This window comes from Erpetoichthys calabaricus, chromosome 4 (assembly GCF_900747795.2).
Source record: "Erpetoichthys calabaricus chromosome 4, fErpCal1.3, whole genome shotgun sequence".
Lineage (NCBI taxonomy): Eukaryota > Metazoa > Chordata > Cladistia > Polypteriformes > Polypteridae > Erpetoichthys > Erpetoichthys calabaricus.
Genome location: NC_041397.2, coordinates 84645128 through 84671387, shown reverse-complemented (window position 1 = coordinate 84671387; position 26260 = coordinate 84645128). Strand labels below are relative to the sequence as shown.

The 26260-nt window shown below is 37.4% G+C and overlaps 1 protein-coding gene across 1 annotated transcript in view; it reads right to left on the bottom strand.

The window, feature by feature from the left end:
• The window catches only part of mycbp2 (MYC binding protein 2), a 412376-nt gene that overhangs the window by 85880 nt on the left and 300236 nt on the right, over positions 1 to 26260 (bottom strand). Inside the window, 7 exon segments of the mRNA XM_051926880.1 lie at positions 4192 to 4258; positions 4261 to 4291; positions 4293 to 4360; positions 9013 to 9020; positions 14485 to 14729; positions 15206 to 15375; positions 15705 to 17339. Of these exon segments, the coding sequence (XP_051782840.1) occupies positions 4192 to 4258; positions 4261 to 4291; positions 4293 to 4360; positions 9013 to 9020; positions 14485 to 14729; positions 15206 to 15375; positions 15705 to 17339 (2224 nt within the window).

The window sequence follows — 26260 nt, the reverse complement described above, 5'->3', positions numbered from 1 at the left end:
AGCCACGCACATTTCCATGGTAGCTCATACCCTGTCGTACGCAAGTTCTCCGCTCGGTTTTGCAGACTGGCGGCACCCAGTGTCAAAGCATGCTACTGTTCCCTTTCTTTTTCAGATCCGCATCCCTGATGCGGCTTTATAAATACACTGAAATTAACCGCATATTGTTTATTAGTTTAATGCATCTGATTGTAATTAACCTGTAACAATATAATGGTCCACAGAATGGTCAAACTATTCTAAATACAATAGCTGCTTTAGTGTTGTTACTCTCACTGCACCTTCTTCTTCTTTCAGCTGCTCCCGTTAGGGGTTGCCACAGTGGATCAACTTTTTCCATATTACTCTCACTGCACCCACTTGGAGTATTTATATCACTGTATCTGAGTGTGAATCACAGACCTACAGCAGCTGATCGGAAAGAGAATTATTGGTATACAGCATCAAGCACACGCTGCCTCTGCCATTCGCTATTTGAACTGCTCTCATCCGACCAACGCTTCAGAGCCTGTCCTGTTTGGACCTCGCGGTTCACAAACAGGTTTCATCCCAAGAACTAGACACGCACTCAATCAGTCCATCAAGTGCTCCTTGTAGAACTGTTTGTACTTGCAAGTTACAGTGAGGTCATTGTACTTATAATACAGTTATAATATTGCACAACCTGAGCCACTTTATAAAGCACATACTGTATTTACATATGATGACGATATAATTTTTAAGATGAAATGCAGCAAAATATATTTATTACATTATACAGATAAAACTTTTAACTACACGGTGCCGCAGCGCTAGAGAGGAGCTTGAGCTTCGCTCACGAATTGTTCCTGCCTCGTGGTGTATTCTTGCTGTGGCTGGCGTGACACTGGAAGGATAGATGGATAGAATAATTAAACATTACGAAGATATTTTGATGTTCCTTAAAAGTTTTGAAGAATCGGCGTTCTAAGCTTACAGATGGCTTAACGTCTATTACAGAGCTGATTGTGTGGCGACTGGGTATTTGGAGACAGGAATTGGAGGTTAGTACGTTTGAAAAAGACAGTACTTCTGTAATAAAGCATTTCATCGAAGGTTGCGCATGGCGCAGCAAGCATCTTGCGTAATACAATACAATTTATTTTTGTATAGCCCAAAATCACACAGGAAGTGTGATGGGCTTTAACAGGCCCTGCCTCTTGACAGCCCTCCAGCCTTGACTCTCTAGGAAGACAAGGAAAAACTCCCAAAAAAAACCTTGTAGGGAAAAAATGGAAGAAACCTTGGGAAAGGCAGTTCAAAGAGAGACCCCTTTCCAGGTAGGTTGGGTGTGCAATGGGTGTCAAAAGAAGGGGGTCAATACAATACAATGCAGTACACAGAACAGAACAATTCCTCAATATAGTAAGAAATAAAAAATATAAATTTTAGAAGTACAGAGCAGAATTTAACAGTAGATGATATATCCCATAATAAGATTTGGATTTGTGTAGAGTCCTGGAGACCTCATCCTTCAAGCTGCCTCCCCCATTTGGCCATTCCACGGCTGAAACAGTGCTGGGCCAGCCAATCCGATGAAAGGACCCCTCTTTCCCACGATTCCTGCGATCCTCCATCTGGGATGACTTTTCCTTAGGCAGGCAAAGCAACTTGGCAGGTGGGCCGTGGCACCAAGTGCCACATTTGAGTACATAAGACATGAACAATCACTGCGCCACCGTGTTTCCATGTTTAATAACATGCTTTAACTCATATCATCATGAAAATGATATTAAGTATACTTCAGTATTTTAATTATTCAGAGAGCTGTAATATTATGAATGTAATGGATTCTGTGTCCTGTCGGAGGAAAAGCACGTAGTGATATAGGCACATAGAAGATCAAATACAAAACAAAGCATTTAACGTGCTACTTTAGTTACGATGAGATTTGAGAAACTAGTAAATTAAACGATTTTAGATGAAGTTTGAGATGTTCTACTTTAATGACAAAATAAACTACGTGATTAAAGCGGAAATTTCAAGATTAAAGTTGACATTTCATGCTTTTTTCACACTGTGTGCCTTTTTTTTCTTCACTGTACCCTAATAAGCTTTCATATGACACTCAGACGGTGGGCTACGAGTCGCCTTTGCATGCCGACTGATATGTGACAACTTCTTTTTTATTTCGGGCACTGTGCGACTTTGTGAACTTGAGCTTTCGAGTTTTCTCCGATATGCTGTCACTCGATCAACTTCCTTTTGTTGTTTATATCACTGTTTAAACCAACAAATAGTACGTTTTTCTTTGCCTCCACTTGGTATACGCTGAAATTCTTCTATTTTTCCTCGTACTTTTGCCATTGCCTTTTCACAGAACACTGAGCTTAAGGGCTATTTATATTGATTTGCATATTCAAAGAGGCGTAATTCTGGGAGAAGTTGGGGCGGGACAGCAGGCGCGTGCACGTGCGTTAATTTCCACGCTGACCGGGATTTATGTAGCGGAAGAACGTGGAAGTTGGCGAACGCACAGATTTATGCATCTGGATTTTTTTGTGCGTAAGTACATTTCGGCTTTTGTGCTTACGTCATGTTATACTGCGAAATCTACGCACAGCGTTATACATGAGGCCCCTGGTGTTTTGAAAAAATGCTTCTCAGCTATTCCGATACTCCTGACACATAAAGGATCGCCAAAGGTTTTCGCTTAGGCAGCGGTTGTCCTTCTCTAATGCTACAAAATCTTTGCCTCCTGCCCCAATCACTAATATACCCAAGTTAATAAATGAAAGTATCATTAGAGGCAGAACAACATGTCCACTGAGGCTCATTGGTACTTTACAAGTGCACTTTGCATCTGTACAATGCAGACTAAAAGAAGATATAACTGCTGAATAAACTTTGCTTTTGTTTATTTTTATTAATGTGCTGTATGAGTTGCTAAAGCCCAATCTAAGAGAGAATCATAAAACAAGTTACAATCCCAGTATTTTAGTTACTGATGGATCATGTTAACTTTTCTGAATTGTTTCAGTAATTATTCTCTTTTCAACAAGAATGTCACATTATCAATGATGAGTTTTGAAGGAATTCTCTAGTTTCAAAGCTCACAGAGAGTGAAGAATGAAAACAAGGCTACTTTACTATGATTTTTCATCAAAATCAGGCAGGTACTACCTCAAAGTCAAAACACTTGTTCTTAAAGACTGTGCAGGCTACTAGCAGAAGTTTATTGGTTCAATCTTTGCTTATGACTGTTTGGACCTTAGGTAAGACACTTAAACATGTATGACCCCATTGTTAAACAATGTATGTACAATATTTTACAACACCTTTGTACATATACACTACTTTGGCTTAATTTTTTATTATAGAAATGTGTCACATTAATTAAATGGTGTCTGACCCTGCAAAACACCAAAGGCGGCCAGTGAAAAAACTTTAGATAGAACCGTTGGCCCTTAAATTCTTTTGACAAGTAAAGAGTGGTCAATCTCTTACTTACAGCATACTGCCATGTGAGAAAAATCAATATTAAATCAAATACATTCTCTGACATAAACATATTCCATAAACATTTTTAAAATCATGCCTGGACTGTAAACAACACGTAAATTAAAATTACAGGGGGGAAAAAAACACAGGAGAAGGAACAAATTAAAAAATATAATAAAAGAAAAGTAACAAAATGATATTCATGTTAATGTTAGCTCTGATTAAGTTTACATACTTGTTCAATCTCAAGTAGAATGTGCTTATGGAAAAAAATGTGCTTATTAACACATTTGAAAATTAATTCTAACAAGACAAGCCATTCTAATTTTAAGGTGCACCAGGTTTAAAAGAAGAGACTAAACAGAATGGTCTTTATTAATAGCATATAGTGTACCTAAAGTACATATAAGTTTCATGCAGTTAAGGGGAATGCGTACTAAACACCAATAAAAATAAAAGTTATAGCTTTATGGCTGTTTCACTCTTCAAATTCAACATAAAATGCCTGCAATACTTATCAAAAAAATTAGTACTATAACAAAAAATAGAAACTGCAATTGTTTTTTTATAATTGCCCAAAAATTAAAATTCAGATACTGAGAAAACACACCATCAAGTGCGATTATTTTTTGTTTACATTTTCTTCACTTAAGGTAATGACAAATGCACAGGTAAACATTTTGTTTCAAAATGTTACTGACAAGCCATGTGAAAAGCTAATTAAAAATGTACCTTGGTGGCATTGATTTCATGTTACTTTCAGGCTCCTCAAAGACATTAGGACTAGCATCTGGGGTACTGAAATATATGGTGCAGGAACAGATGTTGATCGAAAGGTACCTCATCTCATCCTGAAAGAGATTATCATCTTGGTAGCCTCCAAAACTCTCGAGAATGGTGTCTATAAAAGATAAAAAGGAACTGAATCGAATATAATGAAATTAACGCTTCTTTTACATAACACTACTGCATAGAGGATCATTCTTTAAATAGCTACGCATTCTATGACATCACTGTGTGAACAGGCATTGCTTTATATATGTTAATTTGGACTGGAAAGCTGTATCTGCTCTTAATCCTTGGCACTGCACTTGACATAAACAGCAACCCTGATGCTGCATTACCTTTGAAACCTCACATTAACCTCAGTCTTGGAAATTAATGTACAGTTTATGACTGAATGATGCAAGAACATGGAGTGATCAGACTGGACCAAAGTATGACTAACACTAACACAGGTTGTAAATGACATTCTGATATCCTCTGATGAAGGAAACTCCACTGTAATTATGTTGTTGGACTTAAGTGCAGCATTTGACACATCGACCATTCTTACTTATCAAATCGATTCCAATATGTACAGAAATGTGCTGACAGTACTCCATCATTATACACAGAAGTTCAATATGGTGTCCCCGCAGGGCTCAGTACTGGGACCTTTACTGTTTTCACTGTACATGCTTCCACTGGGATCTCTCATTAGGAAACATAATGTTAATTTTCACTCGTATGTAGATGACACCCAGTTTATACCTTTCATTTAAATCAAATGAAGTTTCTCCAATGTTGTCTTTAATTAGTTGTGTTAGCGAATTAAAGGAGTGGATGAATGAAGAACTACTTGTCTTTAAATACAGATAAAACAGAGATGTTAATTGTTGGAGGGAATGATGCTGATCACAACAATATTTTTGTCATCATTTAACTCAGTTGGAATCCCAGACCAATTTTACTGAATCAGCCCGCAATCTAGGAATTATCTTTGACTCTAGCATGTCATTTAAAGCGCATATTACAAAGTTGTCCAAAAACATGTTTCTTCCATCTTAAAAATGTTTGGAAATTAAGGCGCTTTTTAATAAATAGGATTCTGAGAAACTAATTCATGCATTTTTCTCTAGTAGGATTGACTACTGCAATGCGTGTTTCACTGGATGTTCAAACTGTTCTTTATACAGCCTCCAGTTAATCAAAATGCGGCTGCAAGAATTATATTACAAGAACAAGAAAATACGAACACATAACTCCAGTTCTTAAATCCTTACACTGGCTCCCCGGTTTAAGTTTAGGGCAGATTTCAAAATCCTTCTTTTAACATATAAAGCATTAAATGGTCGAGGTCCAGCTTACTTGTCTGAACTTATCATGACTTACAAACCTGAGCGCACATTAAGATCTCAAGATGCCGGTCTGCTTATGATTCCAAGGATTAATAAAATAACAGTGGGAGGTCGAGCTTTTAGTTACAGGGCCCTAAACTGTGGAATGGTCTGCCTGCTACCATAAGAGATGCCCCTTCGGTCTCAGCTTTTAAATCCCAGCTGAAGACTCACTACTTCAGTTTAGCATATCCTGACTAGAGCTGCTGATTAACTGTACAGACTGCATCTCTGTTGTTAGTCATTAGCACTTAAACATAAGTAACATGACAGTTATAATTGTATAATAACCCTCACTTATTCTGTTTTTCTTCTCGGTACTCAAATGTGGCACTTGGTGGCACGGCCCACCTGCCAAGTTGCTTTGCCTGCCTAAGGAAAAGTCATCCCAGATGGAGGATCGCAGGAATCGTGGGAAAGAGGGGTCCTTTCATCAGATTGGCTGGCCCAGCACTGTTTCAGCCGTGGAATGGCCAAATGGGGGGAGGCAGCTTGAAGGGATGAGGTCTCCAGGACTCTACACAAATCCAAATCTTATTATGGGATATATCATCTACTGTTAAATTCTGCTCTGTACTTCTAAAATTTATATTTTTTATTTCTTACTATATTGAGAAATTGTTCTGTTCTGTGTACTGCATTGTATTGTATTGACCCCCTTCTTTTGACACCCACTGCACGCCCAACCTACCTGGACAGGGGTCTCTCTTTGAACTGCCTTTTCCAAGGTTTCTTCCATTTTTTACTACTAGGTTTCTTTTTGGGAGTTTTCCTTGTCTTCTTAGACAGTCAAGGCTGGGGGGCTGTCAAGAGGCAGGGCCTGTGTGATTTTGGGCTATACAAAAATAAATTGTATTGTATTGTATTTAGTGAAAGTTTTAGCTTCAATGAAGACTATGCATCTTCCAGCTGCTGCTTAATGCAAAATGAAAATACCTAAATAGTTGAGTTTGTTTTCTTTACTCTGATTGTTACCTCCTTTGTAAAAAATGCTATTTTACTATTTAAGTTTTCTATTATAACTACTACACTTTATTAATGGATTGTTTGTGTAACTAGTTAACTAGTGCTGTAGAAAAAAAACTGAAGAATATTCAATGTGATTTTCACTGAAAAATTTTAAGATGTAAGAAGAATTATGTTCACTGCTGTTTGAAGAAAGACGGCACATATTTTAGCTTTGTAAGCTTCTTTCCTTCACTCAGTTTTTTCTTTAGGCACTTGCTGTTTTTTTCTAAGAATCTATGTGTCACGGGATTAATGCTCTTTTTCTCATCAACTCCTTAGTTCACCTTTAAGCTCCTTAGTAATCCATATTTGTTTGTTTGGAAAGCAAAACACTGTCTTTTGAAGTGTACACAGTGTCAACACAAAAGTTTATGTACCTGTGATGCAGTGACTGAATCCCTCAATATCATTCTTATGTGACTCACACATCATTTCTCAGTCCGTCATTTGAAGCAGTCATTTTTCTGGTGGTAAGAGGTAGCCACCTAATAACAGGCTTGTAGCTGGGAATAAGATGAATCAGGTTGTAGCCAGATCTGCCAAAATGAGTCAGTAGTTTATACTTAAAGGTATCTTTGAAAAGAGAAGGTCTAGCTTAATTTCCTTGAGTACAGTATTTTGCGCACTATAAGGCGCACTTAAAAGCCTTTAATTTTCTCAAAAATCCTCGGTGCGCCTTTAAATTCGGTGCGCCTTATGTAGTGCACTGAGTTCCAAAATCTGTAAAAATGTTGTTGTGCATTTTAGTAAGCGCTCCACTTGATTGACTGTCAGACCATTTCCTGCCGACATAGGGAGCGTAGTAATACGTACACTACGAACGCTGGCAGCGATAAACCAATTGCAAAACATTGCGTAAAGCCACGTACACTTACCTCCGCCACGGCCTACGGCAGGTAGGTATATTGTACTACTGGTGCACTGTGAAACCACATTTGTTTGGCTAAGGACCCTGAAAATGCATCAGAGAAGAGAGCATGCTTACATTGCACAATTCAAACTACAGGCTATCAGTTACGCGGTTGTAAAATGGAATAGAGCAGCAGCAGTGAGAGAATTTAAAATCAATGAAACTAGGGTTCGGAAGTGGAGGAAGCAGGGAGAATGAATTGCGGCCAAGTTAAAAAGACAAAAAAGAGTTTCCGGCGGGAACAAGGCGAGGTGGCCAGAGTTGGAAGACCAACTTGAACAATGGATTCTTGAACAAAGAGCAGCCGGAGAAGATCTCTACAGTCACCATTCGACTGAAGGCAATAACGATAGCACAAGACATGAAGCTCGAGCACTTTGCAAGGAGGGTCCGTCTTGGTGCTTTCGTTTATGAAAAGGCGCCATCTCGCCATCCACGCACGAACTACCGTGGCGCAGCAAATGCCAGCGGATTACAAAGAAAAGCTGACCATCTTCCGCACCTACTGCAGCAACAAGATTACTGACAAAAAAATCCAGCCCAACCACATCACCAACGATGGACGAGGTCCCTCTCACTTTTGAGGTCCCTCTCACTTTTGACATCCCCGTGAACCATACTGTGGAGAAAAAGGGGGACCAGCACGGTATCCATACGGCACCCACGGGGCATGAGAAGTAGGCTTTCACTGTTGTTTCTTGGTTGCCACGGGTAATGGACAGAAACTACACCTATGGTCATTTTTAAGAGGAAGACGCTGCCAAAAGACAAAGTTTCCAGCCGGAGTCCTCGTTAAGGCCAAATCCAAAGGGCTGGATGGACGAGGAGAAAATGAGAGAGTGGCTGAGGAGAGGTGTATGTGAAGAGACCGGGCGGGCTTTTTCCATGCATCACCGTCTTTGTTGATCTGCGACTCCATGCGTGCCCATATCACCGCTACTGTGAAAAAACCAAAATGAAGCAAATGAATATGAGCTTGCCATCATTCCGGGAGGATTAACAAAAGAAACTCCAACCGCTGGACATCGGTGTAAACAGGGTGTTCAAAGTGAAAGATGCGAGGCGTTCATGGAAGCGATGGATGAGAGACGGCGAACACACCTTTACTAATACTGAAGGCAGCGCCGGGTGAGTTACGCCACCATATGTGAATGGATTGTGGATGCCGTGGGGCTAAGTGGTCTGCTTCGACTGTTGTGCCGAGCTTACGCGAAAGCTGGAATCATTGCTGAACAGCCACCCGGCAAACGAGACTGACTCCGACAATGACGAGAGGGAACCCCGGCATGTTTGATGGCGAACTTGCCCATCTGTTTCAATTCAGATACAGAAGGTGAGGACTTCGATGGATTTGTGACAACAGACTGATCAAAAAACAATGTGAGTGTATTTTTAAATACGTAGTAGAGAATAAGGTTTAACTAAACTCATTGTTTTGCTTCTGTTACCTTGTTTTGGCATGCGCCGAATAATTACGGTGGCGCCTTATGTATGGCTTAAGTACAGAAATAAGCCCGCAATTGAGAGTGCGCCTTTCAATTCAGTGCGGCCTTATGGTGCGCAAAATACTGTAGATTTGTCATCATCCCCCACTCCATGATTGCTTCTCTTAGCTCACGTGTAACCTTGTTTTCTTCTGTTTTAGGTGTTAGTGCTGGGTTTTGTTTGCTTCTGTATATGTTAATACACCAAATTCTCAATACGTTGTGCATGTACTGTTTAAGATGAAAGCCTTTGATGTCACAAGTTAGGTTTTCATTCCAAAACATTCTTGTGAAAAATGTTTTAAACTCTTCAAAATGTTTGTTAATGAAAGCAATGGAAATAGGTGTCAGTTAAATATTCAGATAATTTCCTTGTTTTCAGGAAAAACATTTTAACAGGAAAGTAACACTTTTACATGTAAATCTGTGTGTCAAGTTCAAAATATAACAACCTGTCAAAAATCACAAGTACCTGAAGTCTTTCCAAAAATTTAAAGCACCACATTTCCTCTTGATCGTTCAACACAAAGATGGTAATATCATCACTTAAAATAGGCTAGTGCAGGGGTGGGCAATGTTGGTCCTAGAGAGCCAGGGTGGCTGAGGTTTTTGTTCCAACCCAGTTTTCTTAACCCTTTAACCGCCACTCCCTAAATATTCCCCACGGCCAGGCGAAATCTGAACAATTTTCGGGTTTTTTTACTTTTTTTTTACATTTTTACATTTATTTCAAGGGCAGTATTGACCACTAAATGTTGTGCAAGTTCTAGAAAATGGGGCAAAACACATAATAAAACACAAAATGTACCTTTTCTCAGGCTTCCACAACAATAAACTTTCATCAACTGCAACTGACGGTCCTGGGCATGTAGGGCAACTGAAATGCTTCAAATAAATGGTCAATCAAAGGACGTAGCTTGAACAAGCGGTCGGGGATTGGATCTTTCTTATCTGGCTCATTTCTGTTGTCATTAAATGAAAGAATTTCAGCAGCAAAGAGAAGCGGTTAGGTGTCATGATAGCTGCAAAATAGGTGTTGCATACATAGGATCTGTAGACCAGTACATCTCAATATCTGGTTTTCTGATTATTCCATCAACATCAAAATCCCAATGAATTTTTTCATTTAGTTTTCATCAGTGTCTACCCAAGCACGAACACGGGAATGTGGAGGTAAATTGGGATTTTTCTCAATAAAACTGTGCTGCATACAGATTTGTCTGATGAACAAAATTTCTGATCAAATCAGGTGACACAAACAGCTCATAAAACTGCTCAGCAGTGTAATTGTTTACATCAGCAATAAAGCCACACGTTGCCTCAAACGGATGCAGAAAAGGTAGTTCACCTCGGGCAGCAGTCCAGTTGAGATGCTGGGGATACACCCACTCATTGCCATCATCCGATGCGCCCGTCATTCACAGTATCATGCAGCGCACGTTGCTGATCATCATTGTCGCTAAAATCTTCTTCAGAACTGCTACAATCATGATCAGAATTATGTCCAAAATCGCCTGCAAAACTCACTTGAAGTCAGTTTACGTTTCGCCATATTCACAGCTTTCACTTCGAATCACATCACGTGATTGGCCAATACAAGCGCAGAGTTGTCGAAATACAACGTAGTAATAATACCCACGCCAAACCGTCAGTTATACTATGCGCCAGGCATTCATATAACCACAGGCAAATGTGCCGGATAATTCCGGCAGTAAGGCGTCAGCAATAAAGCTACGATGCCGGATATATCCGGCAGAGGGCGGTTAAGGGGTTAAGGGGTTAATGAGATAACAATTATTGCTGACAAAACACTTGTTGCTTAAGTGACATATTGATGCTTCATTTTAGTGGTCTTGCTTGTTAAGGTTCCCCACCATCGATTGCCTATTTCAATCTTTTCAAACTACATTCATTGTTTTAATGGCTCCTTATTAGCAATAAAATGTAAATGACAAAGCAACCAGCAGTTCCCCATCCAGTTTGTTTTCATTTACATCTGTGTGTGTTCATCATGCAGTTTGATTTAATAAAACATATAATAGAAAATATGACAGACTGAAAATTATCTGTTTTAGACTTCAAATCATTTGGAAGATATCCTTGGAGAGTAAAAAAATCTACGATATAAGAACCTTACATTGCAGACTAACTAACAGCCATAAAATTAAATAAGGTGTGAGACTGACAAGGATTGGTTTCTAATTAAGCAGTTGGGTTGGAATGAAAACCTGTAGCCACTGCGGCTCTCCAGGACCAACACTGCCCACTCCTGGGCTAGTGTGTGTGTGTGTGTGGGCGTGTGAGTGTGTGTGCGTAGCCTACTTAGATCTTCATAATTTTTAGGAAGTCTTGAAATGCAGTGAAATACTGTGCTGCATAACTCACAACTCCAGGTGTGCCAAAAATGGCCTTGGATTAAACACATGAAGAATTATAGATGGTCATCTTCTATAGTTCAAGATTTCTATTTAATGATGTTTACAAAAGAAAACATGCAATTTGCCCTCTTAGTTGCAACCAATAATAGACAGAAATGCAATAAAACAAATAGAGGCAAGAGAGGTTAAAACTTGTTTACATCATCTGAAAACAGATTTTTGTTAAAAGTACTTCTAGCAGTTTGATAGTACATTTATTCTAAAATGTATACGTGACACATAAGTAAAACGTTTTATTTCTGAAATTTATCATCGTCTATGGTATTCCTTATTATAAAGATGTATGGCACTGGGGAGGAAGGGATTTCTGGAGCAATTTATGTAGATATTTAAAGCAACTAACCTTCCCGATTTACTGAAGTTACGTTCTGCAAGTAATGGGTGTCTTTCAACAATTGACATACATTTTTTTTTTTTTTTTAAACTGCTTGCTGATACACACTTACCAAATCATCTATGTCAGCCCTAATAACTTTAGCTGCTTGTTTGGTAATCTGCTGGAGCTTTTTTAAAGTTTGGTTGGTCAAATCATATCAAGTCAGGAAAAGAAGCTGAAAGTGATAACAGACTGGATCACATGGCGATAAAAGGACACCATGGGGTCCTTGTCCACTTTAAAATGCCCGAATTTAAAGGGGACAAATAAGCGTTGATTGCATATAGAGTATATGTTTTTTGTATTTGTATTTCAATTAAGATTGTTATGCAGGGGTAATTCCTAAGTATTATATTCAGTCACTATTTCTACCTGCTCCCCTAGAACAATGGTGAGTGTTCAGTTTTCTGTCTCTTTTAAAGTCAAATACCATTTCTTTGGTCTTTATCTTAAGACAGTTCTTATTGCACCAGCTTACCAAACATTCCACTTAATTTAAGTAAGACTAAAAGTTAGCAGATAGAAACAAGCAGTCAGGAACAAAATTCAGTTTTTTTTTAAAAGTATATTAATTTCCACTTCAGATTTTTTGAGTATAACAATTTAATCGATTTCCTACATTGTTTGGAAGTATTTAAATATGTGTATCTTAAAAAAAGTACATAAACACGGCCAAAGCATACCAATCATAGATGCACACAGATTTAGCAATTCTAATTTTTTTTTAATGAATTCCTTCTTTTATAGCTATTCCTATTTTTAATATGGTAGTTGCTTGTTTTTTTAACTAGACTTCTCCATATTAATATAAATATGGTGAAATATACAGTGTAGGAAAAAATTGCATTGCTTTCTCTTCTATACCATGGTAGGCCTACATATGAATTTGCATCCATAGCCCTCTCCTCTCTGACACTCAATATCAAAAGTCAGTTTTGTCAAGTTTCACAAATGCTACTCTGGGCCTCTCTTTGAATACACTTTCTAGGTTTACAATCTGATAAGACTATATCAATCTCAATCAAACGACACAGTTACTGGTTTAGAGATGTCTCAGTGTTACACAATGCCTAATTTGCAGCCACTGTCAACCATCATGCTTGTTACAAGAGTACCAATTCAGATGAAAAGCATCCCATTTTCCTGAGTAGGACCTGTAGTGAAATCAGGCAGAAGAAAAAATACTTTCTTATAGTTACTGTTGAAGCAGATTAGGCAGCATGGACACCCTCAGCTCCAAAGAAGACATCTGGAGTCCCTCAGGACAGGCAACTGAATCAAGATTTATTGTATGATGCACATACAGACTCAATTCAGATGGAATGAGTGAGCAGCCATAGGCATCTCTTACATTTATTACAATTCTTATCATACTGTACAAGCCATTATTTATCCACATCGGACTCCTATCATTTCACTGCTCTAATCTTGCCTCTAATTAATTCTACCAATATTCTTAACTGAGGGGGGTGTCAAAACCCCTCTCTGTCCATCATTGCTGTTTGATGAAGCCTATCCTTACTGCTTACTAGTTCTGCACTTGAGTGAGTGGAGTGCTCTGAGGCTAGGAATCTGCACTGGCAATCGGAAGATTGCGGTTCGAATCCCGTAAAATGCCAATAGGGACTCTGCTCTGTTGGTTCTTTGAGCAAGGCCCTTAACATGCAATTGCTGAGCGCTTTGAGTATTGAGAAAAGCGCTATATAAATGCAAAGAATTATTACTATAATGTATAGCCAAAGAGTTCACATTCCCTCTCTTACGCGAGGGGGCCTATCCCTTCCAGCTCTCCTGCACGTCTAACCTTTGGCTTAATGAACTATTGATGGTTTCTAGCTTATACAGAATAATAAAAATATGTAGGCATAAGTCTTTTTAATCCTAACTCTTACATCTTAATATAAAATATAGCGTCTACTTTTCTCATGTGCTTATAGTACTTTTCTAATACATAGAGATTACTAATTTTAAGGAATACATTTTTCTATATTACCAGTGCTTTCAATGGTCACTACAAGAATAATACTGTAATAATTTGCACCTGTGTAATTATATAAATTTCCCAATATAAGATAAAAGTTATGATATGCTTACAGTATGGGACTGTTGATACTAAAGGCCCTTTTATACTTGATGTGTTCACATTGCTGCAAGGGTATGCTAGGAAGTGTGTGACATGAATTTTGTCATCAATCATGGTGCAAATACCCTCACGTTGGGCAAATGCTTGCTGCTAGAATTTTGTTAACGTTACGGCCCTGTGCACATGAACTGCGTGTGCTCTAGACTGGAAAAATGCACTCTTTAAAGGAACAGTTGTGTGAACCATTGCTACCCACACCTGCACAATCCAACATTAAAAGCACACAGCGATAGCTAAATGACGAATTCATGATGAAAAAATCACCTAGAACTTTGGCAAAGATTAAAGTCTGTGCAGGCAAAAATGCAAATATCTGCATGATTGATATGTAAAGGCAAGGGGGAGGGACACTTTGGGGGAAATCTCTGGGGATTCTGTTACTGCACAATGCCGTGCACTGAACACTTGAACTATAAACAGACCAGGATATGCACCTTCAGTGCACCTTCATACTTTAAAAACAGAATTTTCTAAAACTGGTTAACACTGGAAAAATATTATACTTACCGAGCAAGAGTCTGTAAGTATAGGCAGCCTATTTTATTGGGAAGCTCTTCAGAGACACCTTCTTTGACACTTGGAAGCTGACTGTGTGGAGGTTTTGGAGGGTGGTAACAGAGAATGCTTGGTTCTGCTGCACTGCTAAGTGACAGCAAAAATAGGGCATTAGCTCGGATAACTTGGTGAGCTTCCATTGTGGGCAGGGCACGAGGCGTTTTTACTTGCATTGGCTTCTTTCTTGATTGCTTCACCTGATTTAAGATAAGACGAATATTTGATTAAATATTTTCTTATTTGTTATTTCAGTTTTTTAATATAGCATTGTGCTATAAATTCATAACATATCTAAATATTAATTGTAAATTTAATTTCTTAAAACATCTTTAAGTTTATTTCTTTTTCATGTTTCACTTGATCATTATCATAGAGTACAAGCTGCTTTTTGAAAACTGACTGCTAAAATGTAGAATTTCCCATTGGGATTAATAAAGTATCTATCTATCTATCTATCTATCTATCTATCTATCTATCTATCTATCTATCTATCTATGATATAGTGCCTTTCTATCTATCTATCTAGTATAACTTCCTATGGTTCTGTTGAATCTTTCTTCAGTGTTTCTAATTTGCAGTGAAAAAAGCTATTTTCATTAAATTTGGAATAAATTTTCTTTCTATAGAAAGTTACAGGCTTAATTAATCAGAAAACAGGAGTATGAAAACCAACCTTTTCTCTTGTTGCACTTTGCTTTTCTCGAAGATATTTTTCCCTGCAGCGATCACACACCAAATACCATGTGCTACCCCCAATTCCACCATCACCACAGTTACCAGCCCATCCTCCACAAAAGTGTCCAATGCTATTATAGCCTTGTCCTCCAGCATATCTACCACAACCTGTTTCAAATATGCATAACATCAAAAACACTGTTTTATAACTTAAAAAGACACAAACACAAAATAAACAAATAATAAAAATCAATATCCCATATTAAACTCTTTATAAATTAAACATTGAAGAAAGCAAAGGTTTTGGCAATAAAATAGCAACTAGACTGTATTAAACTAATTCATTAAATCACATTTTTAGATTTGCATTAAACAGCTCAAATCGTTGTGGTGATGAAATGTGTTTAAGGAAACAGGGAAAAACTGCTTAGTTAAATACTTTTTAAATATTTTTAAGGAAAGGCACTAAATTTTAATGCTTCTTTCAAAATTTTTACCTGGATGTGCTTGTCTCATATGGTAAGTCACTGGGTATGGATGAGATTCTCCGCACAGTTCACAAATAGTGTCTTTCTCGGGTCCTCCCATAGCAAGCTGGGCCATTTCACCAAACAGATTTCCTCTTGGTCTTATCTCAGTTTTCTCCTTTTTCTTCTTTTCCTTTTTGCCTTTTTTACAATCTTTTTCACTATCTTTTTTCTTAAGTATTGCACTTGATCCTGGACTTGGGAAGATCATGTTCTGTGTGGCAGCTTTAATAGTAGCCAAGGAAATATCTTCCCAAAAAGCCACCAGATGTTGCAGAGTTAGAGGAAGAGGTGACTTGGTTCTTAAACTTGTATGAGTAGATGCATCATAGGATATCACATCAGTTTTTCCATCTTCACATTTTTCATGAAGAGGAGGTTCCTTTAGCATAGAAAGCACCTTATTTTTGTTAATGCTGCCCATTTTTGAAATGTCAGGTCCATGTGGGGCAATATTAAACATATTGAGGGCTGATGAAATTTCAAGAGAATGTCTGTTCTTGAGTTTGCTTTCCTTCTCATCTAAAATCTGCTGACTGCTTAGACTGTTCCTTATTGGCGCATGCTCCTTGCTAAGTTCAGGGTTGAACTTTAAAAAAGAAGAACATGCCATTGCATCATGAACTATACCTTCATGCCAAAGAAAGGCTGCAAATACAGCACGAGCACACTCTGCCACTGAAGGAGACATGGCTTGTTTAGCAGGCTCCATTAAACGAGAGCTTTCCCCTTTAAAGAGTGGCCCTGACCTTTCTTTTTTGGTTCTCACCTTTCTGTCTGCTGTTTTACGGCTGACTTTAGGAGAAGATCTTGTTTCTTGGTCATCTTTGATGGGGGCTTTTCCTATACTGAAATGGACTTTAGACATTCCCTCCTCTGTACATTTAGCATCAGAAATGTCTTCATTGTCATCATCGTTAGACAATAATGCACTAGACGTGCAGATTTCTACTACTTCACTGTGTAAATTTTCTTGTACTACGTGGGGTGATGGAGCACGACCATCAGTGTTGTTGCCACTTTTAGATGCATTTTTTAGTTTAGGTGAAGTGGATCTTCCCCGTAATGGCTCAGTCAAAGGCACTTTTTTTTTTCTAAGGGTATCTGGGTCTAGAGTGTAAGAATCAGACTTGGACCTTTCACGAGGTGGATCCAAATGGGATTTTGGAGTCACATTGACTTTCTGAGATAGATTTTTTTCATAAGGGGAGGAGGATCTTGGAGAACTAGTACTATTTGGGCTTGTTCGCCCTGATGAAAGAGCTTTGGCTTTTGGAGACGATGACCTAGACCCTGGGGTTGGGGATTCAGCCCTTAAACCGCATGTTCGTCCATCAGCTTTCAAAGCCTGTAGAGTATTGTGGTTTGGGGAAAGTGACCTACTATGAGAGTCTGACCTCAGCTTAGCAGTATCAGATTTTAGAATAAGAGATTCACTGGCTGACAGGCATTCATTGTTCTGCATCTTTCCTTGCTCTGTAGAAGCTCGGCTAATTCGTCCATCCAATTTTGGAGATCTGCTCTCAGTGCGATGCTTTCCAAAATTGTCTGACTTTGCAGCTGGTGACAGAGGCCTTGTAACTGTCGATATGTTTCCTCTTTCACCTAAAATCCATAACAGATCAGTGGTTAAATGTTAATTTTGTTAAGTGACAGACACTGATATAAGTAAAAAGTCTTTGGGACATTTCCACAACATGGATTAAATCTGAAGATAAAGATCAATTGCACTAGTGCAATCTTATTAAACTGGATTGAATGCTGGTGAATGAACAGAAACCAAATAGTAGTGAAAACAGATGAATGCCACACATGGAGTTCTGCAGCAATTTTTTGCTAGGGTCAGTGCTATTTCCAATTTATATAGTAACACTAAGTATCTATCTATCTATCTATCTATCTATCTATCTATCTATCTATCTATCTATCTATCTATCTATCTATCTATCTATCTATCTATCTATCTATCTATCTATCTAATTCATCCACAGCAAAGAAGATTGTATAATCTAAAGATGAAGCTACAATTGTTGGAATAGGAATTTCTGGTATAGCGACAAAAACAATTCAGAAACACCAGAATAAACTTTAAAAATGGCCAAAGTCTTAAAAACTACAGATAAATGTATCCAAGTCTATACTGATAAATATAAACGCAAAATTAACTAAACATAAAGAGATTGCAATGTTGATTTAAAAAGATGCAAACAATGGAAATAGTTTAACGGTTACATTGACAACATATCCGGATCCTCTATTAGGCTATTAAAATAAAAGATTCATTAAAATGAAACTTTTACTCAAATTATATAAGGATCTAAATAAACCATATTGAAGAACCATGTGCAGTTCTGATTAAATGTTACTCCTAGCAGACTTACTCAAATCAACTGAACTTAAATGCTTTAAAAAAAAACAAAAAAAAAAAAAAAACACTTAGGGAACATATAATTTGCAAATGACTAACTGTAAACTTAATGAAAATACACATTGTGAGCCAGCTTGAGTCCTTTATTTACCTATGTGTCTTTAATTGGCAATTTCAAATAAAAATCCAAAAAACTTGCACATACGAATATCTGAACAATAATCTTACCGGTAACAATAGATCAAATGTAACACTTAAATGCAGCTAAATTTGGCATTTTTGCTTGGTAAAATATACACTGGTGGCAAGTGTATGCACTTTTGTTTATCAGTACTAGTTCTTAGACAAATAAGAATTTGTCCTATTGCCAAAGTAAATGAATGAAAAACTAATTATTAGACAGCATTAAGGGTTATTTTCATTTAATTGTAATTGTGTCATAATTGTGTTATGCTTACACAAGCAGCTTTTGATGTTTAGACAGCAGTGTACACATTTTAAAACACATAAATTGAGACTTCAAAATAGATTCAAATATTTAAGTTTTACAAAAGTAACAAAATAATTTTAGCTTCATTTCTCATTAATGGAAGGATGGCATCAGGAAAGTACAGATTTGAAGTCTACTTGTGATAAAAAAGGATTTTTATTTACCTAATATAGCAAAAAATGAAAAGTGTTTTAAAAAGGAGCAAAATATGAGATATTATTTCTACTTTAGGTAGAACATGGATCACTAACATCTTGTCATTTGTAAGCACTTCAAAAAAAAAAAGCGCTTTAATTAGGCAGAATGATTTTTCCCTTTATGGTTTGGACTAAAACATGTCAAAAACTTCAACAATAAGAACATAAGTATCAGAAATAGCCAAGTAAAGTAATAGTCATATCAGAGAATACATCTTTGTGAATCTGTAAACAAAGAAAAAAAAAAGCCATAAAATCCAATGTAGAGTATAATAAAATCTGATACTTATTTTGTCAGAAGCATTCAACCTTAATGCAAGAAAGCAAATGAAAAAGCAAACAATTTGCAGCAACTATAAATTAAACCCAGCTTTGTGTGCATTTTGCTTGCCAAGCAATGGCATGCATACCCACCCTTTTGTTTCTGAGCTAGAGATGAGAGAGCAGAGCCTGGCCCAGCTACCTTGCTACTTTTGTGCACACGCTCACGTGAAGCAAGGCTGCGAGATGAAGCGTCTACAGCGGAAGACAGTGGCAGATAAGCGATGAAAGAAAACCATTAGAAAAAGACACACAACAAACACAGAAAGCAGTTTTTAAATTCATGGATAGAAAGTGATTTCATAATCACTATGCTTTGAAACATTAAAATGTGATGCATGTTTTTTAGCACAATCATTCTTTATTTGGAATTAGGCAAAGCAAAGCTAACTAAAATATTATTAAATGAAAAATGCAAAATATTATTGTCAGGGGATGCAAATTATCTGGGGGGGAAAGCAAATTAGACAAAAAAAGGCAGCTGCAGATTAAAATTCAGTCAAATTAAAATATTCATGAAGTGACTTGGGCCATACCTTTTCTAATAACAAAAACATGTTTAAATTGCAACCACACTTAAAATGATTATATTGATGGAGATTTTCTAATAAAAATATGTATAGAATAATTCTTCTAGTACAGTGCTGTGAAAAAGTTTTTGCCCCTTTATAATATCCTGATTTTTGCATATATTTCACAATGAATGACCTCAGACCTTTAGACAAAATGCAATACAAGAAAAAGGGAACCTTGGTGAACAGACAATACAGTTTTTAAGCCATTACTTTTTTTTTTTTTTTTTTTATTTCAGAAATAAAATTATCCAACATTCCATATCACCCATGTGAAAAAGTAATTTGCCTCATAGTTTCACTGCTTTGTTGTGGCACCTTTAGCAGCAATAATCCCTGCTATACATCTCTTACAATTTGATATCACTCTTTCACATTGCCGTTCTTTGCGAATATTAACTACTTTTTTCTTCCAATTCTTGCCACAGTATCTCTACTGGGTTTCCATTCTAAAAATTACATTTTGTTTCTCCTGAATCATTCAGTTGTAGACCTGCTTTGTGTTTTGGGTTATTATCCTATTGCATTACCCATTCATGCTTCAGGTCACAGACAGATGACTGAACATTCTTCTTAAGAACCTTGTGGTAAAGTGCAGTATTCAAGTGTTTTTTTCAATAATGGCAAGTCTTCTGGGTTCTGAGGCAACAAGGCATCCATACACCATCACACTTCATCCCCATACTTTACTGTAAATATGATGTACCTACTATCAAATGCTGTGTTTGCATTACCCCTAACCTTTGCCACTCAAAGAGTTCTACTTTTGACTGAAATATCCACAAAACACTAATCAAAAACGCATGGGTATCACCCAGGTGATCTGTTATTGTTTTGCAAACACTGACGATAATATTTGTTAGTAGAGATTTTTGTCTTGCTACTCTCCCATGAATTTCAATTTCACTCAAACTCTTGCTTATAGTAGACCAGATGCTAGAGAGGCATGCAGTTCTTGGATGTTTTTCAAGGATTCTGTGTGCCTTCAGGGTAATGTTTGTAGTCACGCCTTTCCTAAGAAGGTTCCCCACCATTCCATGAGGTGCTGTGGAGTCTCAGAGCCTTGGAAATAGCTTTGTAATGCTTTCCGGAATGGTATGTTTCAACAGTTTTTGTTTCATCATCTGTTCTGGGTTTTCCTTAAACTGAGGCATGGTGTTGTTCTAGAAACTTTGTGGTCACTACTCTCATAGTAGGGGGTCTATAAATGGTAAGATTTAGATTCAACACGGCTGCCTACAAATGGGTCTGGCTGTTTTGATTCTAATTATCAATTAAATTTGCTCAGCTGTTTGAGTGAGTAGCCGACGGGACAATTACCTTTTGAAATGGGCAATATAAGTGTTTGACAATATTATTTAATATATTATGTGGCAATTTAGAAACGGTTTTATATGTTAACTCTTTTTCTGTTTATCTGGACATTTTGTCTAAAAAGTCAAAAGTACTCTTTTTAGTGAATATTCAAAAAATAAAATACCGGGAAGAGGGCAAATACCTTTTAACACTGTACCATTTACTGAATAACTCTTTCAGCAACACATATGCCAAAAATTCAGATTTAGCACAACCAGGTGATATGCAAGATAAAATAGGTTATTTCGAACTGAAACTCAGCACTGAGTTAGAAGTTTAAACTCTGATACCTGGTTTGCATCTTGTTTTAATAATTACCAGTTGTGAATTTCAATATACACAAATTTAGGGAACACTTAATTATCACAGTCTAACACCAAGTCAATTACGCTTCAGCGATATCAAATCTGTCCAATTAGTAAACATAAGCAATTGGGCAAATGAAAGTGACAGGTGCACCACAGAGGCAACAGCAAGACGACCCCCAAAAAAGGGAATGGTTTTACATGTGGTGGCCATAGATAATTGCTCTTTTTATCCTTCTTGACTGATTCTTCTCTAGTTTTGCTAGTGACCTTGTCATTACTGGTAATATGAGGTGGTACCTGTAGCCAATTCAGGATGCACAGGTAGTCCAGCTCATCCAGGATGGCACATCGCAAGGCTGCTGACTCTCCAGGAGACAGGCCATTACACGATGAGCATCAGCCCAACAACAGGACCGGCATCTGTTCCTTTGTGCGAGGAGGAACAGAAGGAGCACTGCCAGAGCCTTACAAAATGACCTCCAGCTGGCTACTGGTGTGCATGTTTCTGACCAATCTTTTAGAAACAGATGCCATGAGGATGGCATGAGGGCCTGATATCCTCTAGTCGGACCTGTGCTCACAGCCCATCACTGTGCATTCGTTTGAGAATATCACAACTGTAAGCTCTGCCAATGGCACCCCATTCCCCTAACAGGTGAGAGCAGATTCACACTAAGCACTTGTGACAAACATGAAAGAGTCTGGAGACGCCACTGTGAATGTTATCATCCAACATCATCCAGCATGACTAATTTGGTAGTGGTACAGTGATGGTCTGGGGAGATATATTCTTGGGAGGATCCACGTGCTAGGCAACAGTACCCCTGACTGTAGTTAAGTACCACTATGCAATCCTCAGAGCCATTGTCAGAACATTTGCTGGTTTAGTGGGCTCTAGGTTCCTCCTGGTGCAGGACAATGTCCGGCTTCATGTGGCCAGAGTGTATAGGCAGTTCCTCGATGATATTAATGTTATTGACTGGTTTGCACATTTCCCAAATCTGACCCAATTGAGAATCACTGGGATGTTTTCTATCGTGCATCCAACATCTCTAAGTAGAGCCATAGACTGCCCAGGAGCTCACTGATGCCCTGATCCAGGTCTGAGAGGAGATCCTCCAGGAGCACACCCAGAAGATGCAGGCTCGTGGGGGGCCATAGACACTACTGGGTTACATTATAACTTGCCTTGATGAAATTCACGCAGGTTAGATCAGCCTGTGATTTCAATTTTTTGACTTTGATTTTCAGTGTGATGTTGAATACAGCCCTCAATGGGTTGGTGATTTTGGTTTCCATGGACCGTTGTTACATCATTTTGTTCTCAATGAATTAGACAGTAAAGATTTTCGTTCATCAAGATTTCATGTGTGATTTAAAAGTTACTTTAATTTTTTTTGAGCAGTATATAAAGGAGGTTTCCAAATAGGGTCCATGTAGGGCTACCAATTGGAATTAAATGATTGATTTATTACATCTGAAATGTTGCTTATTTCTTATGTTTTGTTTCAGAACTGACAATTCTAGAAAAACATCCCAGTGGGACGTTCTAATTTTGGTATATTGTGTGAATCAGTACATATTCTCTGTGTATTTGTTAGGAAGCTAATAGTTTCATAAGTTTACTTCCCCTCTTGAAAGACATTTATCTAGGTTAATGAACATTTACTGAGTTACAGCATGAATGTGTGACTGGATTATTTTTCAATTGCCTTATTTCTAAGAGTTATTGCCTCATGAACAACATTGTTTTAAAGATTCTTCTTTCTTCATGACTCTGGCTAGAAAATATAATTTAAACAAAAATTGGACATATGGAATATTCTTTAAGATGTCAATTTTTCATTTCATCGTTTTTTTTGGCCACTTAAGACAATTCATATGCATTCACATACAACTTTAATAATGCATAACAATGAATAAAATTTTTTTTTTTTTTTTTTTTAATGCTAACCTTAAAATTAATTACGATGACTGAGTAAAACAATAAAAAGAAAAAATAAAGCAAATAGCACATATGAATTCTGTTCCAATCCAAAGGCAATGCTAATACATGGGGGGGGGGGGGGGGGGGTGGGGGGGGGGGAGGGGTGAAACAGATCATCACATAGAAATTACCTGTTTTATTGGAGTAAATTAATAAAAATCACATGTTAACCACATCTGTGTATTTTTAAGGGTTATTATCAATCTAACCAAAATTCAACCAAAAATACACATTCATGTAAATATAATCTTAAAGGAGATATGTTGCGGAACATTGGTCTTCCTATTGTGATACCTTTTTGCATCTTTACTGCACAGTGTTGTTTTTATTGTAGTGAATAATAATACTATTGTACTTTTTCAGCAACACTCCAAGATAAAAATAGGAAACACAATTTTGGCATTTGTCTGGTGTTATTTGGAGAGTATTGTAGCGTTTAGCATTGTTGGTTCATATTTTCCATGTGTCTGCATTGGGTTTATCCTGTGTGTTACATTTGATCTTCTATACCCACATAATGCACAGACTGCAGTAGGCGAACTGAGGACTCCAAATTGATGGCATATTAGTGCAAGTGTCGGTGTATGTATGAATAGGCCTCAAAATGGACTGGTGCCATGTTCATGGCTGTTCCATCCTTGCATTTAATGTATCCTGGAATGTTTGGTTTGGGGCTTTAGGATTAATAGGCTGTTAATCGAACAGATTCAAATTGATTTTAAAACTCTGCTATTAACATTTACGGCCATTCATAACCTTGCCGATCCATATCTGTCCAACCTTATTCATGTTGCCATTCCCTCCCGTAACCTTAGATCCTCTTCCTCCATCCATCCGACCGTCCCTCTCGCCCGTCTAACCACCATGGGGAGCAGAGCATTCAGCTGTTCTGCTCCCAAGCTCTGGAATTCATTACCTACCAAGCTTAGAAACATCAAATCATTTTCATTCTTCAAATGTAAACTTAAAACGCATCTGTTTAAAATGGCTTTTTCTTTATGATTACAGTGGCCTTGTTTGGTTTTAATTTTTATATTTTCTGATGTTTTAAGTTGTCTATAATGTGCCTTTTATTTATTTATTTATTGATTGTTTGTTCAGTGTCCCTGAGTTCTCAGAAAGGCGCCTTGTATAAATAAAATGTATTATTATTATTAATCACAGTCTTGAGTTCCATGTGACAAGAAAAATACATTCCATGTTTTTTTTTTTAATTCACAACTGGTAAATATTCCTTGATTGTTATTTATCATGTATAAATTAAAATCGGAAATTAAAAATAATGATTATTTACCTTTGCACTTTGGGGCTTTTTAAAAAAAAATCTTAAAAATGAATGAAAAAAATGGCATATGTTGAGTGTCCTTCAAAATGAAATAGATTCTGGGAAATTTTCCAATTTTTTAAGATTTATATATGAATGCTATGTCAAATTTGTCAAGCAAATATATTAAATGTAATATAGCAATTGAATAATCCCACACATCAATATTTACTGGAGGCATCTTTCACTTCAATCACAATTTCATGTCTTTTGTGGATACATCTACTAACTTAGCACACTAATAAAAATACTTTACTTCTTGGCAAATTTGTTGCTGTTCCTTTAAGCAGCCAAGATATACTTTGGAGGCATTACAATTTGAGCTACAAAAGATTCTGAATATAGCTGAGATCAAGAATGGGTTTTGACCTGTTCTCTATCTAACAGGACAATTTCACTCTAAGATTCAATTTTAAGAGCACAGAAATAGATTGTCAAATAACATCTAGTATATTTAATACACGTTGTCAACTGTGACTCATTTACCACTCCCTGTGGAAGAGAAACATTCCTATAAACAAAGAAAAATCCAATAGGATGTTTAAAAGCATCATATGTGCAGTAAATGACAATCTGCTTTAATTCATTGTGTGTGTGTGTGTGGGGGGGGGGGGGGGGGGGGAGTCAAAATGACAAACAATTCAAAACACAGAGATTAAAGCAGTTTGTAGTGACTCAAGAATATGAAGCAAAAATCCTTGTTAGATTTAGGAAGTTGTTGACCTCAGTACCAACAGAAATCTGTGGACCATCCTGAAAAGTGGTTCTTAAGCTTAGGTTGGGGAAAGCATTCCAAAAATGAGTAGTATGTATCACTCTTATGCTGATGTAAACAAACTGTCCATTTTCAGCTTTTTGTCTTCAAGCATTAACGCTTATCTTGGAACAGTCAGTGTCAATTATCTTGCATTTCTGGAGCAGTGAAGACACCAGTATTCAACATCCAAGATTAAAAATCAAAATTAATTCCACCTTATGTGTAGGGATTTTACAGGGGCACCAGCGTGTTGGGAAGGTGTAAGAGTAGGTTAGTCAAAGATTGCTTAAACTAGGGTATGGGTGGGCATGCAGTTTAGGACAGGCCAGGTTTAGAATTGTACAGGGAGGAACAAACAATAGTGTAAAAACAAAAATGCATAGTAATGTAAATTCTAACCCGACATTTAAATGTAAAAGTAAAACGAGTAACACATTAAAAATAGCTTGCATTAATGTTGGAAGTATCAAAACATGAGCTGGAGTTGTATGTAGAGGAGCATAATTATGATATTAGAGCAATAACGGTGAAACCTGATTAAACAACAAAGAATGGGATGAGTGTAACATAGAGGTATACACATTTTTTAGGAAGGATAGACCAAACTAGAACAGGAGGTAGGGTTGCTGTTCATGCCAAACAAAATTTAAACTTAAGTCCTCTTCAGTTGTCTGATGAGCCCCATCTTAGTGAGGACATGAGGCTTCACCTGCAAAGCAGAGTGTATTTTCGAATGCCCAATGCAGGCAGTAATTTCAGTGCACTTCTTTTCAGTAATATTAAAAAAGTAAGTTTACAGGGGGACTTTAACTGCCCAAATATTAACTGGGAATACCCTGTAAATAG